Source organism: Podospora anserina, chromosome 7 (assembly GCF_000226545.1).
Source record: "Podospora anserina S mat+ genomic DNA chromosome 7, supercontig 1".
Taxonomy (NCBI): Eukaryota; Fungi; Ascomycota; class Sordariomycetes; order Sordariales; family Podosporaceae; genus Podospora; species Podospora anserina.
The window spans coordinates 605,582-622,176 of NW_001914854.1; the positions used below are offsets into that span (position 1 = coordinate 605,582).

The 16,595-nt window shown below is 48.7% G+C and overlaps 4 protein-coding genes across 4 annotated transcripts, besides 6 other annotated features; 1 reads left to right on the forward strand and 3 right to left on the reverse strand.

Annotated features, from left to right (window-relative positions):
• Positions 1-3,343: 3,343 nt before the first annotated feature.
• Positions 3,344-3,535, reverse strand: PODANS_7_3140 (uncharacterized protein; the record flags this gene model as incomplete). Its single annotated transcript, XM_001907669.1, has 2 exons — positions 3,344-3,385; positions 3,443-3,535. The coding sequence occupies 2 exons, from the start codon at positions 3,533-3,535 to the stop codon at positions 3,344-3,346; spliced, it is 135 nt and encodes a 44-aa protein (XP_001907704.1).
• Positions 3,536-4,152: 617 nt separating this feature from the next.
• Positions 4,153-4,524, reverse strand: PODANS_7_3130 (uncharacterized protein; the record flags this gene model as incomplete). Its single annotated transcript, XM_001907670.1, has 2 exons — positions 4,153-4,212; positions 4,339-4,524. 2 exons carry the CDS (start codon positions 4,522-4,524, stop codon positions 4,153-4,155), a joined length of 246 nt encoding a protein of 81 aa, XP_001907705.1.
• A 4,021-nt stretch (positions 4,525-8,545) lies between these two features.
• Positions 8,546-9,016, forward strand: PODANS_7_3120 (uncharacterized protein; the record flags this gene model as incomplete). The annotated part of the gene is made up of 3 exons (XM_001907671.1): positions 8,546-8,659; positions 8,799-8,852; positions 8,948-9,016. 3 exons carry the CDS (start codon positions 8,546-8,548, stop codon positions 9,014-9,016), a joined length of 237 nt encoding a protein of 78 aa, XP_001907706.1.
• A 262-nt stretch (positions 9,017-9,278) lies between these two features.
• Positions 9,279-9,539: a long terminal repeat (LTR amolops).
• Positions 9,540-14,770: a repeat region (het repeat).
• PODANS_7_3110 (uncharacterized protein) lies at positions 10,262-14,397 on the reverse strand (the record flags this gene model as incomplete). Its single annotated transcript, XM_001907672.1, has 2 exons — positions 10,262-12,025; positions 12,097-14,397. 2 exons carry the CDS (start codon positions 14,395-14,397, stop codon positions 10,262-10,264), a joined length of 4,065 nt encoding a protein of 1,354 aa, XP_001907707.1.
• A 241-nt stretch (positions 14,771-15,011) lies between the features above and the next one.
• Positions 15,012-15,388: a long terminal repeat (LTR crapaud).
• Positions 15,389-15,577: 189 nt separating this feature from the next.
• Positions 15,578-15,909: a repeat region (rgion duplique sur le chromosome 6).
• A 16-nt stretch (positions 15,910-15,925) lies between these two features.
• Positions 15,926-16,310: a long terminal repeat (LTr crapaud).
• Positions 16,311-16,583: 273 nt separating this feature from the next.
• Positions 16,584-16,595: part of a long terminal repeat (arthroleptis) that runs on past the window's edge.

Here is a 16,595-nt window from a genome sequence, read left to right on the forward strand (position 1 = left end):
ACGGTTGATGATGCCATCGGGATGCATGCAACGAAAATGGATAGAGAAAAAACCTCTGGAGTTATAGAGACGAGCTAGTCCATCGTCAGTTTGAGATTAGAATCACGCCATTGATTTACTTACAAGCACAGTACCTACAATATGAAACATTCCTGCTCGATGCTATAACTGATCAGTAATTCATACCCCAAGAGATTGGATGTGAGGAGGGAAATCGTATCCTGAGGGGGGGTTTATACTCCGAGAAGTTCCGGAAAGCCCGTGACTTTGACATCTGCCCCAAGTGACTGGCACTGGCAGAGATCAGAACAATAAATCACACACATGCCGTAGGTGGCATGGAAGGCACAACCTGGAATCTGCTGACCACAAACCCGAAACCAAGTAACAGTACTTAACCTGGGGAATGTACCTGGGCAGGAAGGACTTTTGGGTGTGGCTCGGTCCGGCTGAAACTAGAAAGAGCAACTTGAGCACGCAAGGTCCAATCGTTGGCACTCGAGCCGCCCATCAGATCTGGGCCCAGCTAGGAAACGGATGTCTACCTCCCTGTAGGACGGGGCGCTAATGAAATACAGTAGGAAGTTATGCAGTCTTTGGAACTCGTAGGCCAACTACGCAACATCCATTAGCCTACTTTTCACAGGTAAAAATAGGACTTTAATATACCACGACGTCTTATTCAATCAAATTGCACCTCATCAACTAGCAAATATATTTTTAAAAGATCAGCCTTCTACGGATGTAGTGTACCATTTCCAGGGTTAAGGCAAAAGCTCCTTTACCCTCACTGCTTACTCCTTACTGCCGGCCTCACTACTGAACTGCCCTATAGGAAGCCACTGTAAGTCCACTATTACGGTAATAGTAGGGCAGTAAGGGCAGTAAGGGCAGTGAAGGTTTAGAGTAAGTTTACACGAAAGTCTTAATATTTTGGTGTAGTTGTAGCTATTTTCAATACAGGTCAACGCTTCAGATATTTGACTGCCCAAAGCGCTTAGCGCCCCGTTCTTCAGGGAGCTAGGCGTCCATTCCCTAGCCGGGCTCATCAGATATTTCACATGGCAGGAGCTTCCAGGCTTGGAAGGCAGACTACTGTCGCATGAGTTTGCTGTCACACTGGCGGTGTAGATGCTTGCTGGCATGATACTTCAGCTGCTGACAGTAGCAGCAAATTGCCCGCGGCTCCACCAGCTTTCGTCGTTAAGTTGCTGGTGGTCGAGCAGTGCCTTCTTCCCAGGGAACCGGTTTCCCATAAACACAACCTGCTTTCCAGGTTCAAGGACCCTCGCCAGGCTTTCTTGCCTTGGGGTGTTGCCCCATGGTAGTTGCTCAACCCTGGCTCTTTCCAGGTCAGCACACCCGGTACGTGGAGCTCCAACTGAATTCAAATTGCCGTTCCTACCAAGGTACGTGGAACAAAGAATTCTCCCGTTTCTCTTGTCTCGCGATAACAACAGAGTCGGGATCAAATGCCCAACCTCTAAGTTTCAGGATGCCGCCACCCTGCCCTTTTCGACCACGGGAAACTCGCTTGCCTAATGATACTAGCATTGTGCTGGATTTCATTTATGCTTACACCGAATGATCCTAACTTTCCAATTTCTTTATTTTGATAACATGAATAATGCGCATTCTGGATACCGCGCAGTCTCAACACTTTGCTATCTGCATAACATCTACACCATACCATTTCCATGGCCTTTTCTCCAATGGCCCCGTGGAAAATTGCCTTCACAACAACATTGTCAAGTACCTCCTTAAGTTATCTGTGGCGAGTGACGCACTCCTGCATTCTACGTTGCCCGGTTCAGTAGCGGATATACATCAAAAGCATGGGTGTCTATCTAGGATTTTAGGTGCTTTTGTTTACTCGACCTGCCTGACATTGATAATAATTCAAGTAACAGGCATCCAGTACTTCTTGATGAACTTTCGGGTCTATTTCCCCGTTTTAGTCTTTGTGTTGTGGATTCACCCAGTGTTGGCGATCGGGCTTCGCAAGCCCAGCACTCCTGCTCGAGCCTTGAACACCCACACGCCCACTTATCCATTGGGTTCTCAACTTGCAATTTCCATTGGCCGGTAACTGATGGTCTTGTGACAGAAAAAATCCAATGCTTGTCCAGCTGAAATTGTCGGTCTAGTTCACAAATGCAAATTCAGGAACCAAGCTCACAGCGAAGGCATTGACTAATCTAGATTGAGGAAGCTTGTGCCGGTGCTTGTTGACAACTCGGAATCACGGCCTTCAAAGCGAGTCTCACTGCATTCTGTATACGTAAGACAAGCGGTGTCGTCGGAAGGGTCCTCGCAGGACGATGGTGTAACCCCAACGAAAATCGACGATAGGGGCATAGCCGCCGGTGCGTCCGTCAGTCACTGCATTTCGTTGTGTGGCTATAATCCCGGTGGCATCACCTGTACCTTTACTGCAGCCAGTCCTCCAGGCTTTGGGTTTGCTTTTTAAAGGGAATTGCCTAGAACAGGTCCTGAGCTGTCAAGTAATGTAAAGTACTTTTGTATTAACGTAGAAAAAGCCATTCCACGAGGGAACAAGAATGTGGAAGCAGGGACTGGATCAGGAGACCCGGTCAACGCATCATGCAACCAGGAGGCTGGGCATGCTCGCTTTTGACATGTCATCACCCGAAAGACTGAACGCCAAAAACATGAAATTAATTTAAGGTAGTAGCATGACATGTGTGCATCCCACCGCAGACACGACGAAAAACAACTAACTGCTTGGGAACCTCCCCGTGAGATCTTTTGCCATCCTGTCCCGATCGTCGATTCTTCGGCTACTCCGGCCCTTAACACAGCCCCTCCACTTATTAACGCCACCCAATGGTGTGTTGCGAAAAAAGAAAGAAAAAAGGCGGAGAAGCAAGATTGTCAGCATTCTCTCATGTTCCTTGGACCTCTCTCCTGACATCTGTCGTAATCTTGCCCCTTCAGTCTCGTCTCCGGCCAAAAACGTATAATTCCACGCTCAAATGTGCGGCTTTGTCAATTATGAACGTAGAAAGTCTGTGGATGACTGCCGTCCAATCCTCCTCATTGGCTGGCACCATGCAGTATTCCGCCACCGCACAACCAGAGTTCTCCATGACCTTGACCTCTCCTCAAAGCCAACATCGGAGGCGAACGGCAACGAACCGTTCCAAGTATGTGAGAATGAAAAGTCTGTGAGGTGATATTCGGGCACCATGGGGCCATCTTGAGGCGTCTCAGGCGTACCGTGTAGAGGTGGAGTCGTGTGTGTTGATAGGTAGCGTATGTCGATACAGAAACGGCACGATGAAACCGAGGGAAGAGTCCGGAATGGTCACAATCAACCCCTTTAGCTCTCGTAAACAGTGACGACGAAGACGTTCTGTTCAACCTGGATAGATAAATGGGTTAACTCTTGGATCGGCCTAAGTGAAATTTCGTAACTCACGTCGACATCAAAGTTTCCAGAACCGTACATATTTTCGAGAGATTGATAAAGACTTTTGGAACTGATGTTCCTACATGGGTGTCTGAAGGTCATTGCAACCCTCCGATACTCTTTGTTGCCTTCCATGGAACCGTTTCGCTGAAATGATGGGCAGGCTGTGACACGTGTTCAACGAGGAAGGAGTAGAGATGTTTGGGAGAGAGGGCGGGAGGGAAGGAGGTGGTAATATAAAAATTCCAAGACCAAACACTGGGGCCATCGCTCCCCACCCCTGTTTTTGTACACTTGTGGAATTCGGGTTACCTACCGGGGGCGAATACATTATTTCGGCTTTACCCGACAGAGTTGTTAAGTCCATGCTTCGGGACCCAAGAATTTCTTTTCTGATCAATATGATAAGCGAAATGATTGGCCAGGTTAGATGAACCGAGGGAAACAACCCTCCTACAGCTAGAGACAATCATGTGGTCTTAGCATAATGTTTGACGCAAGTGCTCGAGTTTCAGAAGAGAGCCGGCAGGCCTGAGACAGCTGATGCGCTATGCAAATCGCCGATCATCAGACAGCACTTGTATATTAACCCATGCCGAGTCCTTCTCCACCTCTCCCTTTGTCTGTCACACCCCCAGAACCTCCTTGCGCTCGACAACTAGAAGGGGCTGGACGCTTGTATCCGGCGATTTGAGACCGCGTTCATCCCGGCCTTCGGACTAGAAGCTATAAGGCATAATAGATGAATTGGCGTGGATAATGTAAAGATTTTGTTCAATCTAGGGTTGTACAATGATGAGGTTAGTGACCATCATCTGGGGAAGACAACCTCTTGATCATGAGGAGAGAGGGACGGGTACGTAGCGGACGTTATTATATTTGCCTGGACATAAAGGGCAACTTACCTCAACAGAGTAATTCCCTGGACCATACCATTGTTCGAGATGACTTTGAAGCGAACTTGGCCCGATTCTCTTGCATGGTATTGTTATGATTTGCGCCGCCCCTGGATCATGATGATGGGCTAGTGGCTGGTGGCTGAAGGTTTGTGCAGAGATGGTCTTATGTCTCACAAGCGGAGAGGGAATCATTGTTGCAGGCTGCATCTGTGGTGATAATAAGGGTACGGGAGGGCTGGATGGAAAGAACGATCAGTAGATGTAGGTACCTGTCGGAAGGGCGGTTATATTGTCTGCAGGCCCACATGTAAATGTGTAGAAAGCTGAGTGTGGAAAACTGGTAGAGGGTAAAAAAGGAGAGGAAGAAAAAGAAAGAATTTCTTTCCCAACTCTTAGAGTGAGCCTCCGGGAGAAACCGATGCATTGCTGGTGTTATATACTCACAGATGGGGACCACACGAGAACAGTCACGCCTTTCCACCTTGATCCATCACGGGACAAGGTACCTTAGGTACTCATTTGCTATTGGCTTTCATTCTCGCAGGCTGTCGATGCCTTGGGTCTAAATGACTCTCGGTTATTGTGTGTCATTTTGTGGAACAGCAAAATGTCACTGTCTTTCGGTTCGCTACAGGTTTCATCTACTATCTAACATAAGGTACCTAGTGCCAGGTCGGCAGCTATCAAAGTTCACAAAATCCGAGAGACGGAAGTCTCACGCAAGTTTCTGAAGCTCTCACAGTTTTCGTATCATGGGAACAGAGACAGGCTTTGTTGTTTGCATGAATGGCTTTGTATCCCCAGTAATCTGGAAGGTAGCTATCCAGGGATAAGACGAGACATGTCTATTCAAGCCAATTGATGCAAGTCATCCACCTGGTACAACATAAGGTAGCTGTTGACTCACATCCGGGTGCCTAACAGTCACTTGATAGGTGCTTAGTGATGACACAACATCGGAGCGACTCAGCACCTTCATTGTTCGGTGTTATTGTTGTTGTTTGTACGAGTACGTGGCGAGCTTATGTACCTAGGTAAGCTTTCCTGGCAACCCCATCACATTTGTGGGTAAGTGCCTAGGTACGCACCGAGGGAGTTGTGCCACCTGCACAGTACGCGGTCCTTTGAGCCCCCGATTCCACTCTCTTCGAGTGATAAACGTTCCCCACTTAAAAACAACTACGTAGACCATGTCAGACTGACTCTCAACGTCAGGGCAAAAATACAAAACCGTTAACTGTGGTTGTCTACGGCACCCACATACCGGGGTAAGGTAGGAGCGAATCTCTTCGCCTTCGTGGTTCTCCGCCTAGATCTTTGAGCTTCGCTCGGAAAGTCAAATCTGTGCGATGCTGTAAATGAAATGGACCAATGAGCATCCAGTGAACTTGAGGTTGCTGAAGTACTTCCCTCTTCAGTTACAGCAAGGAGCGCAAAAGCTCAGCCATAGTTTCATTCTCATAATGTCACCATGTTTTTGTAGAGGTTCGCCCAAATAATAGTCTGTGATAACCAAGCCATCTCCTAGGAAATATGCAAGTTATACTTTTTCATCCACAGTGCAATCAGTATCGCTGAACCGCGTTCGCTTTGTCAGGTAATACCATAGCCCTACAACCACCGCAGTGATGGGCACTACGGCCACCGAGTATATCCAGACATAAGGAGACACAATCTGCTCCCCTTCTGACGCATCCCAGTTAAAGAATGTCATTGAGAATAGCGACTATCAATTTGTTAGCGAGCTGCGTTAGAAAAGCAGAACTAAGTTTGTGGAAGCGTGGGTAGGTAGCTTACTGCGAGAAAAGTACCTGGGAGAAACACCATGGTCAGAAGGGCTATCAATCGCATTTGATTGCCATCTCGACGTGTGGCTGAAGCTATCTTCATGTTTGTTCGGGTGTCTTGAAAGGCGATTTGATTCCACGACTACTCCGAACACCAATAAATTAGCGTGTACGACTCGATAAACGTGCGTGTCAACCTCCATGCTTCCCTGAGTGAATGAGACTTGGAAGCAGCCTATCTTTGCCTGTCATCCGTGGAAGAATCTGATATCACTTACTAGCTGGGCTGACAATGACACCCCATCGAGGACCATGGAACACTCTCTGAGTTTGCAGTCATATTCGCCAATGATCTCTCTGAGTCTCTTCTGTATTCTTCTTCCCTCTTCTCTGGCGTATTGATGCCATGATCCTAACGCTTTCAATTCGTCAGAAGTCTGATGGACCTCGTGTATATCGTTGTGGCCGAAGGTGAGAGTCCTGCCCGAGTCGAAACTGTTTCCCAATTCCACTGAGCACGGCGATGACGAGATAATCTCCTCGTGACGAGAGAGCGCCTCCAAAAGAATCCTCTCTAAATCTTGAATATGGGCATCCATTTTGCACAGCTGGGCCCGCCATGCAACAAGAGCAATTCTCAGCTGACTGACCTCAATCCACAGGTCAACCGAGTAGTTCTCGCGGGCCAATTGGGAAGTCGGCAAGATCTCAGGTGACTTGCTCATGCTCTGGACGCGCTGAAGAAGCTTGAATAAGTGATCCTCAACCAGTTTCATATGTCGTGTTCTTTCGATCTCCGCAACGATACCGATCATCAGCAGAGGGTGCATCCAGGAATTCTCCGCGTTCTCTATGCGCCCTGCTATTTCTTCCGCAACATCGTCCGAACAACCAAAGACAACTCCAGACGTGAATCCTGTCTTTGGATTGAAGACACAAGAAACTGCCAAATCTTCGGCCCAAAGACCAGATGTGCGACAGCAATAATCTGTAGGTAGATATTAATTTCATAGCCTGGACAGTGACTTTTGCTGTTTACTCACAGATGTTTCTACCAGCGTGCGAGTAGAGATCTATCTCTTCAAAGAAAGACAAGTCCGATCTGCTGATGATACGCGCTGTGTCCCCATGCAGCGGAAGAGAGCTTGTAATCTGTTGGAAGGCTTCATAGGTAAAAGATAGTTTCCTGAGATGTGCTGGGTTATGCCGGGTGGCTTCATGACAGCTGGCGAGACTAAAGGAAGAGCCCCGGAGTTTAGCAAGTGTCATTCACGTTCTGCAAGACAATGCAAGCGGCAAAGAGCGCGACCTGGGTAACTTGCATGAAAGACAGTCCAGGCTTTTGGCTTTGATCCTTCGACTTGAATACGTGCACCACCGTCAGTAAGTAGCCCTACATGATTGCATACAGCTGAAGATGGAGATGTACGTACCAGCTCGAGCCACTCGCGTACATCGCAATCTGTGTGTAATGACCTCTCATCCAAATCCTGTTGTCTTCACATTCAGCATCGCCAAACAACACTGCGTTACAGGGCATAGGATCATACATCGCTGCCCCAAAACCGGCCAACTGCTTTGCTTCGTCGAGGCTTTTCCTGGTATGCAAAGAACTGTTCAAAATCCTCCTTGATGAACTTGGGGTCATTCAATGGCCAATCCATTATGATCTGTTTCTCGATGGTGTATATTCGGTGATTCGTAGCTACCCTGTTCAACACACCAATTCCAACTGTTTTGTTTTCAGGACTGCCCCGAAAGTCAGGTTCAACGATGACCGAGCGGAGGTTCGCTGAATGGTGCGCGAACCACAGTTGGGACGGGATGGCCTTAAGTTCCTCGATTGAATGCCACGGGATCGTCCGACCAATGATAACACTCCATGTCAGGTCATTCCAAGCGGCTCAGCCTGCATCAAGGCATTTTCTGGTTAGATCACCTGTGCTACGACGGCCAAGAGTATCTTGTTCAGACACTGTTGGCTGCCTTGTTGGTGCAATGGACCATGCATCTGCAATATCGAGCCAGCCCATGTACTCATTCTAAGCAGAGTATCATTGCAGGGCATCGGGCGTAGTTGGGCTCCAGGTTTGCCTGCGTTCTGAGGCGTGCTGACAGCGCAACCAAAAGTGAAGTTTCCCTGCTGCATAACCGTACATCAAAAATACCTAAATGCAGGCAGAATGTGAGGCTCCAATTTGTATATAAGTTGGGGCTCTTTCAATAAATCTTCTTATGCAGAATGCCTTGGAAGTCTGAGTCTTTCTCGCAACGTGCCCGCCATACAAAGCCTCTTTTCAGGCCGGGTTTGGTCTTCGGCACGAAACATCCTCGCCGCTTCTTTACCCATCCGGGCTTAGCCAGTACTTTACACCTGGCTGATCCCCCTCTGAGCCAGGGCTTTCAGCGCCCAACACAGGAGAGAAATGGCAGAGCCTCTCTGGGTTCGCCACGGGCCCATTCGCCTGAGGTACATCGACAACGACTACCTTGACTCGGAACTCAGGGCTCTTTTCGCTCAAGTTCAATTTTTCGTCGAAGTAAGTCTGGCAACGTGTTGTCGAAGTCTTGGGCTGCCCTCATACCCCCCTTCCTAAAGTTTGATCACTGGTCTCTTACTTCTTTCATCCACATGCATGCATTATGGCTGTCCTCTGACATGCACTGTCCCGCCACCAGATTGAGATGGGGGTTTGTTGGGTCACACTGCCGCACCCTGAAGTTTTGACCGCGGTAAGTCCCCATGTTGCTGAGTTTCGACCATCTTTGCTGGTGAACAAGAACAAGCAAAATCACACAAACGCTTATCGTGTCGTGCGAATTTGCAGGAACATATTCAGTATATCCAGAGCAGACAACCACATTATTCTCGTCGATCCCGAAGACCCAGACGTTGACAACTCTTCGGGACCTGAAGTATCTCTAGGCACGCTGGTCAGGGGCGGGGTACCACTGCGTAGGGGTCGAGTCCAGCAAATCGACACTCAAGGATTCAGTTGGGCACAGGACTGTTGCAAAACCCCGTTTTTTTCCTTCGTCAATAATTACATACGAGACAGAAGCCAAATACGAAGGAGTGGCCTCCAAATATCTCTGTTATACCTACCGAGCATAGATGAATCGAAAAAGTTGGAATGAACAGTGCATGTGGAAGCACACCCAGACTATCAGTTCGAGGGAAATCCAATGCTGATTCTGGAAGACATACTGCCAAAAATTGAGGAAGATTTCTCTTCCCATTTTTACATTCACTCCCCCCTATCTTCCAATGGCCTCAGGCGCATAAGCGCCAACAGAAAATAGAACTTGAAAATAAAAACGGGGCGGCAAAAATAAATTTCGGGATTCTAGTGCTAATGAGGCATATATGGAGAATGCATTCCCAAAATGCATGATAGTCAACTGCCTAATTCTACTCTTTTGACTGGATAGGTACTAACTTTGCCAGCCCGTTTTCATGATCGTGCTTTGCTGCCTTAAGTCACGCCTTTATTGAAGATTCGGCGGGGTTTATTGATCCCTGCGGCACAGCGGAACCCCTTAGCCTAGCCTCACCGTGTATTGGATAAATATAAGGTTGTTTATTCCCTCGAGCCCAGCCATAGATCCTAGATCCCAGATCCCAGATTCTAGATTCCTAAGGATGCAGATTCCACTATTATATGACAAAGTGATTCATGCTACTAAACTAAACCAAACTAAACGGTTGTTGATTTTATATAGAGAGCTATAAGCTTTTATTATGTCGTTAGTTCCGTGCTTCTGATATAAGCGTATTTATTAATAAGTGGTAAAACTTGATAAATTACTGGATTATAGCTCTTTCTTTAGTTCGAACTTTTATCTCTCCAGACTCATCGACTCCTTTTGCATTTAACAAAGACGGCGACACTTACTGCGCAACAACGAAGAGCCCACATCCAAAAAGGCCACCAGGGGAACACTAGTAAGATCGTATACGGACCAATTATATCCCTACGGCAGTTGAATACCTCAATCAAAGAGTGCACGACCTCGGTTTAACACTAATCCACTAGTTCCAAATCTCTGTGGCAAGTATAAATATATTTAGTCCCCCACACCCCTTTGGTGGTAAACGAGAAAGAAAAATATAAGAGAGAAAGAAGCCGAACGTTAAAATGTTAAATATCTCGAGAGAATAAGAATATTACAACACGTCCTGAGTAACAGCCAAGGACCATTTTGCGCCCTTGCACGGCAAAAGCGCGTGCATGGTATTCTGGTGGCAACCATAATACGTTCTTGTTATTGCAAGTAATCCAGCGGTTGTTTTGTCCTAAACCATACGAATAATATACTGGATTGCCCAGCTGATTTGGAATTTCCATGGTGGCCGTGGCTATTTGTATACGCCCGATATTCGTAGTAATGTAAGTGTTGGTATGGTCGAACGATAGATGGGTAGTAGTTGAACCAATATTTATCGTCTGTGTGTAGGTCCCCGATGCCGCGTCCCAGATCTTGATGGTCTTGTCGACCGAGCCCGATGCCACGCGCTGGCCGTCCGGGGAGAATGCGACCGACAGAACCGAGCCGCGATGGCCCTCTAACGTCTGTGTACAGGTCCCCGATGCCGCGTCCCAGATCTTGATGGTCTTGTCGACCGAGCCCGATGCCACGCGCTGGCCGTCCGGGGAGAAGGCGACCGACCAAACCGTGCCGCGATGGCCCTCTAACGTCTGTGTACAGGTCCCCGATGCCGCATCCCAGATCTTGATGGTCTCGTCGACTGAGCCCGATGCTACGCGCTGGCCGTCCGGGGAGAAGGCGACCGACCAAACCGGGCCGCGATGGCCCTCTAACGTCTGTGTACAGGTCCCCGATGCCGCGTCCCAGATCTTGATGGTGTTGTCGACTGAGCCCGATGCTACGCGCTGGCCGTCCGGGGAGAAGGCGACCGACCGAACCGAGCCGCGATGGCCCTCTAACGTCTGTGTACAGGTCCCCGATGCCGCATCCCAGATCTTGATGGTCTCGTCGACTGAGCCCGATGCTACGCGCTGGCCGTCCGGGGAGAAGGCGACCGACCGAACCGTGCCGCGATGGCCCTCCAACGTCTGTGTACAGGTCCCCGATGCCGCGTCCCAGATCTTGATGGTCTTGTCGACCGAGCCCGATGCCACGCGCTGGCCGTCCGGGGAGAAGGCGACCGACCAAACCGGACCGCGATGGCCCTCTAACGTCTGTGTACAGGTCCCCGATGCCGCGTCCCAGATCTTGATGGTCTTGTCGACCGAGCCCGATGCCACGCGCTGGCCGTCCGGGGAGAAGGCGACCGACCAAACCGGACCGCGATGGCCCTCTAACGTCTGTGTACAGGTCCCCGATGCCGCGTCCCAGATCTTGATGGTCTTGTCGACCGAGCCCGATGCCACGCGCTGGCCGTCCGGGGAGAAGGCGACCGACAGAACCGGGCCGCGATGGCCCTCTAACGTCTGTGTACAGGTCCCCGATGCCGCGTCCCAGATCTTGATGGTGTTGTCGTCCGAGCCCGATGCTACGCGCTGGCCGTCTGGGGAGAAGGCGACCGACCAAACCGGGCCGCGATGGCCCTCTAACGTCTGTGTACAGGTCCCCGATGCCGCGTCCCAGATCTTGATGGTGTTGTCGTCCGAGCCCGATGCTACGCGCTGGCCGTCCGGGGAGAAGGCGACCGACCGAACCGGGCCGCGATGGCCCTCTAACGTCTGTGTGCAGGCATTCCATTGCATTTCTACTGATCCCGTACTAAGCCATCCGGGCTTTTCTTCCTTGAAGATATTCTTTATCAAGCTGCCAATCGGAGCAAATACAAGGGCCGATAAATATACTTGAAGAGGTGCTCGCTGTATTATTTGTCCGTATGACTGAGCAAACCGGTGTGCATCCTGGATAATGACTTTCAACTGCCCATTGTTGTTGCTTCCCTATGTCACTTTTAGCCTAGAATGTATCATCTGGGCTGTTTCATACTTACCCGTAAGCCCTGAAGTTGTCCGACGGCATTGATTCCATTCGAGAGAGCTCCGAGTAAACTAAGAGCTTCTAGCCAGTAAAGATACTTCGTTGTAAGGAATTTTTGAACATCCCCATTATCCTGCAGAAGATGAACCCATTTGGAGTTCGTGCTGGAGATCAAGTCACATAAATGATCAATCCAGTAGATACATGAGTATCGTACCGAAGCTAGCGGATCGGGGTTCGGCACGGAGACTTGGTCGATCGAGAAACCCGGTGCTTTCAAGCCATATATGTCGCGTCGTAATACTGTGGACATTATATGGAGTGACTTCGAGAAGATGTCGTGGTTCACTTTTTCCTTGCCTGCGTGGAAGACCCACTTGAAAGCGTCCTGATAATTGTTGTTGTTAGAAACCTCCCCAGACAGGAAGTCTTTGGCTGATTGATGGACGAAATAAACAGTTTGTTCTCGGATGGTCAGGAATGAGCCGCAAAGGCTAATGATCTCCTCCAAAGACCTCCTATCGTCAGAAATGCCATCCGGCATCCTAACAAGGGAGGTGATTTCATCAAGACTTACAGGTCGGCGGACAGTCGCAGCGACGGCGAGAATATCTCTACAGAGATCTGCATCTTCGGAGTTTTGAATTCGCCCCATCATTCGCCCGTATAAAGAGTCCAACCCAGGCGGAAAGGTCTTTAACTTTCCTTTTGTGCGCCACTTCGGAACGTCCGTAAGCGCTTTGCAAACCAATGCCACCCAGAGAAAGGTCCCGTTTGCGTTTAAAGAAAGATAGTCTTGTACTTCACTCTTTGTAGTAGTATCATACTTTTTCCGGCGCGACAGATCATCAACTTTGTGGCGAATGTATGCATTGACGGCAGCAGCGACAGATTTGGCATTCAGCTCGAGGCTCAACCTGGCATTTTGCGCAGCCATCTCCAACTCCTCTTCGATTTGTGTCCAATTACGACTTGAGACAATCCACTTGACGCGAGAAGATGTGCTTGACATCTCGACAATTAGTTTGAGAAGCCGTGGCAAGTCTGTCACGCATTCGTCAAGCGCATCGATGAACAAATACGCTATTCTCACGACTGGATCTTGTAGAATGCTAGTCAAGATCTCACATAAGACAACCCATGTGTTAGGATCCTCGAACCCCCTTCCGCCCGCAGGATCATAATGTTGTCGTACGTGTGAAATGAGTGTTGGTTGTTGTTTGATAAGAATGTAGACTAGGCCGCGGAGGACAGCAGTGGCACTGTTGATGCGCGGGTCGGTGGCTTGGCAGAAGAAGAAGGATAGAAGGCTGGTCGGCGTAGACACTTCCAGCTCGTCGATGATGCCGCAAAGTAACATAGTCTTGCCTTTGCCGGGGTCGCCTTTGATCCAAAGCAACCGCTGGTCGTCACCATCGCGCCATCGTTGAAATTCGGGGTTGTCAAGCACCCAACGGTACGAGTCTTTCAGGAGACCGCCTTTTGCGTCTTCGATACGCTTCTTGTCGTGGCGGGGGTCGGTGGAGCGTAGATCAGACAGACAGCGAGCGTCGACCTCACCGTATGTCTCTATACTCTTTGAAACTTTGTTGATCTCCTCTCGCAGCCGCCGAAATGCTTTCTCTTCTCCTTCCCCGTAAAGAAGCGGCATTTGCACGTCAAAGATGCCAAATAGAGAGTACGCCTTGTCTTCTTTGCGTGTTGTTTTGCGCTTCTTGGCCCACGACATGCGCTCTTCGACACTGAAATTGGACAATGTAGTACCTCGGAGAGCTTCAAGGGGAATCCCGGTCACGCTGTGAATATCATTTCCCAGAGTCAGCTTATCCCCTAGATAGGCGCCCTCCTTAGAGAAGAACTCCACGATTGTTGGAGCAATGAGCTCTTGGAGGGTCCATCCACGGGTGAACCATTTGCATTGCAGAAATGTTTGTTCCGAAGCAAAGCTGCCATCAACGTTCCGCTTGTGTGTCGAGATATCTGCGAGATAAACATAGCACTTGGCCGCATCACGATACCACCTGAACATAGAATTGATCGCCTCCTGAAGCTCGGTGCTGCTGGACTTGTTAATGCAGCATGTGTCGACCCAGAATAATTTCAGCCCGTCACGCCCAGCTTGATCTGCGCAAAACTGGATCTTGTTGTATCCGAGTTTGCTTACGGCTCTGCCGTCCTCTAAATCTTTATAGCTAACTTCCTCCTCATCGGGCCCCCATGTGTGTGAAAGAATCGCATAAGGCGGAATTTTGTCGCTGGGCAGGTCCTTCGTCAGGCGGATCCCGCCGGCATCGTCACGTTCCAGGAGACGCATGGTTCGGGACTGCCGAGGCTCGGCCGGAAAGGTGAAAGGGCGGAGCGATGGGTGCGACAGATGAACGAGGATATTTGTAATCTGCGGGAAGAAAACAATCAGAAGCTGAAGCAAATAGCGCGCCGCGATTGTCTGGTGTTGGGAGTTATCTTACTGGGCAGTTGTAGGGTATAAGGAAGACCCTTTGCAATGTGTCTTAAGAACTATCGCGGGCTTCGACCGATCGTGATGAGGGGCGCGCAAGGGTAGAGTAGGAGAAGGCAAGCTGTTCAGAGATGCAGCTGGTGCTCGAGAGACACACGGGACGGCTGGCCGCTGTATTGTGAGTCTCGGTGGGCTCAGAATTTTGAAGTGATTGATGTTGCTATCGCAATTGTTTTGGTTAAGTCGTTCTTGGATTAATTGAAGTTTAGGTGGCAATGATGGCATCAAGTTGGACTTCAGGCCGATATCCCATGATTACGAAATCGTCCCTGATACCCCGCACCTTAGCAACTTTCATTAGCCAATTATATATCTAGATGGCGGCGTGACTTGTGATTGGCAGTGTTTTCCGTGAGATGATAGGAGGTGTTGGACAGACTGAAGTTAGCTGAACCTGGAACCAATTATAGTGTGACGAACCCCTGTACAGAACCTCTGAAAGGGATACTCGGTTGAAGGCTACTTCTGACAATTGGTTCGGTGCAGCTAAACATTGCATAACAAGATGTCTCAATGTAAATACAAGATACCGTGAATACAAGCTGTGATTGCATACTGCGGAACTATCTACAAGCTATCTACTTCCTCCGTATATATAGACCATGAACCCCCCAAGTACCTCCGTACCTGGATCACTCCTGCTCACCAGTGAGCGGAGGTGATCCGGCTCACCTTGCCAAGCAGTGAGCCTCTGTCTGACCCTGCAGCCCTGCCGTCGTGTTCCCTTCCTCTGATTGGCCGGCATGGTTAGCTACAGTCCCCGCTTGGTCGTGCTATATAGTTGGTTGTGACACCTTAAGAAATTAACGGAGTTTCACTGAAGGAATCTGGGGTAATTTGGACCTAAGTAGCTAGAAGAGGATCGATTAAGGAAGCGTCGCTCGACATAGCATTCTAATTTGTTAAAGTATATGCTTTGCAGGCCTATAGGCATAAGCCTGCGTGGTGGTGGGCGCAGTATATTAAGAGTGAATTGGGCTTTATCTGTAGCATACGACAGTGGCTTGACACTGAAGGAAGATGGATTGCAGGGACGGCGCTCTGCAATATACAAGGTGATTACAGTAATATAAGCTTGTGAGGCATTGAAAAGTGTGGTGAACTAGTGTATTGAATTGACTTATTAAGTAAGAAAATATTATAGTGAACAGTTCTGAGGGCAAGCCTCTTAGATCTTCGGCTCCGTATTCTTCCCCCAATCTCTTCTCCGTTGCCGTTCGCTAAGTTTCTGGAACTCCGGGCGCTAGCTACCCGGACTCCCAGGTTGAATCGGAGGTCCGTTCGGAGGTCTAAAAGCTAATTATAATTACTATGGACGGCAGAGTGTCACAGCTTAACACTTAGTGGGGCGCGGGCGTATTACGAACTAATTATTAGTATAGGAATAAGGACTAATCAGAACAGGATTAATGGGATTAAGGATCGATCTAGGAGAGTTAACTCCAAAAAGGATAATATCGATAGGATCGATGGTCGAGTCTATCGATCCAGGATAGTGCCAGGCTTGGCATTAGGTCTATATATACGGAGGAACTAGATAGCTCGAAGATAGTTCCGCAGTATATAATATAAGTTATATTCGTTGGTATTAGACTATTGTGATTGAGACAAGCCATTGTTGTGTACTATTTAGCTACACCGAACTAATTATCTAGAAGTACCTTTAACTAAGTATCCCTTTCAGAGGTTCTGGATAGGGGTTCGTTACAGTACTATAATAGTAGTATATTATAATTAGCTAGGCTACTCTACGAGTATACTAAACTTAAAGAAGAAAAGGGAAGATAAGAATAAGTAAGCTTACTATGGTGAGCATTTAATATAGTTTTGCATCTTGATTCGAGTGTAAAGAGAGAAGGTTTTAGATGTTTCTGTCGCAGTGCTCTGTGTGGAGCTAAGTGGGTTCTAGGAATAGTTTTATCCGAGGAGTTGCTTGTGGGAGCTGAGGGTTGCCCAAAGCCACTACAGGGCCTAACTTATTATGTAATGGGCTG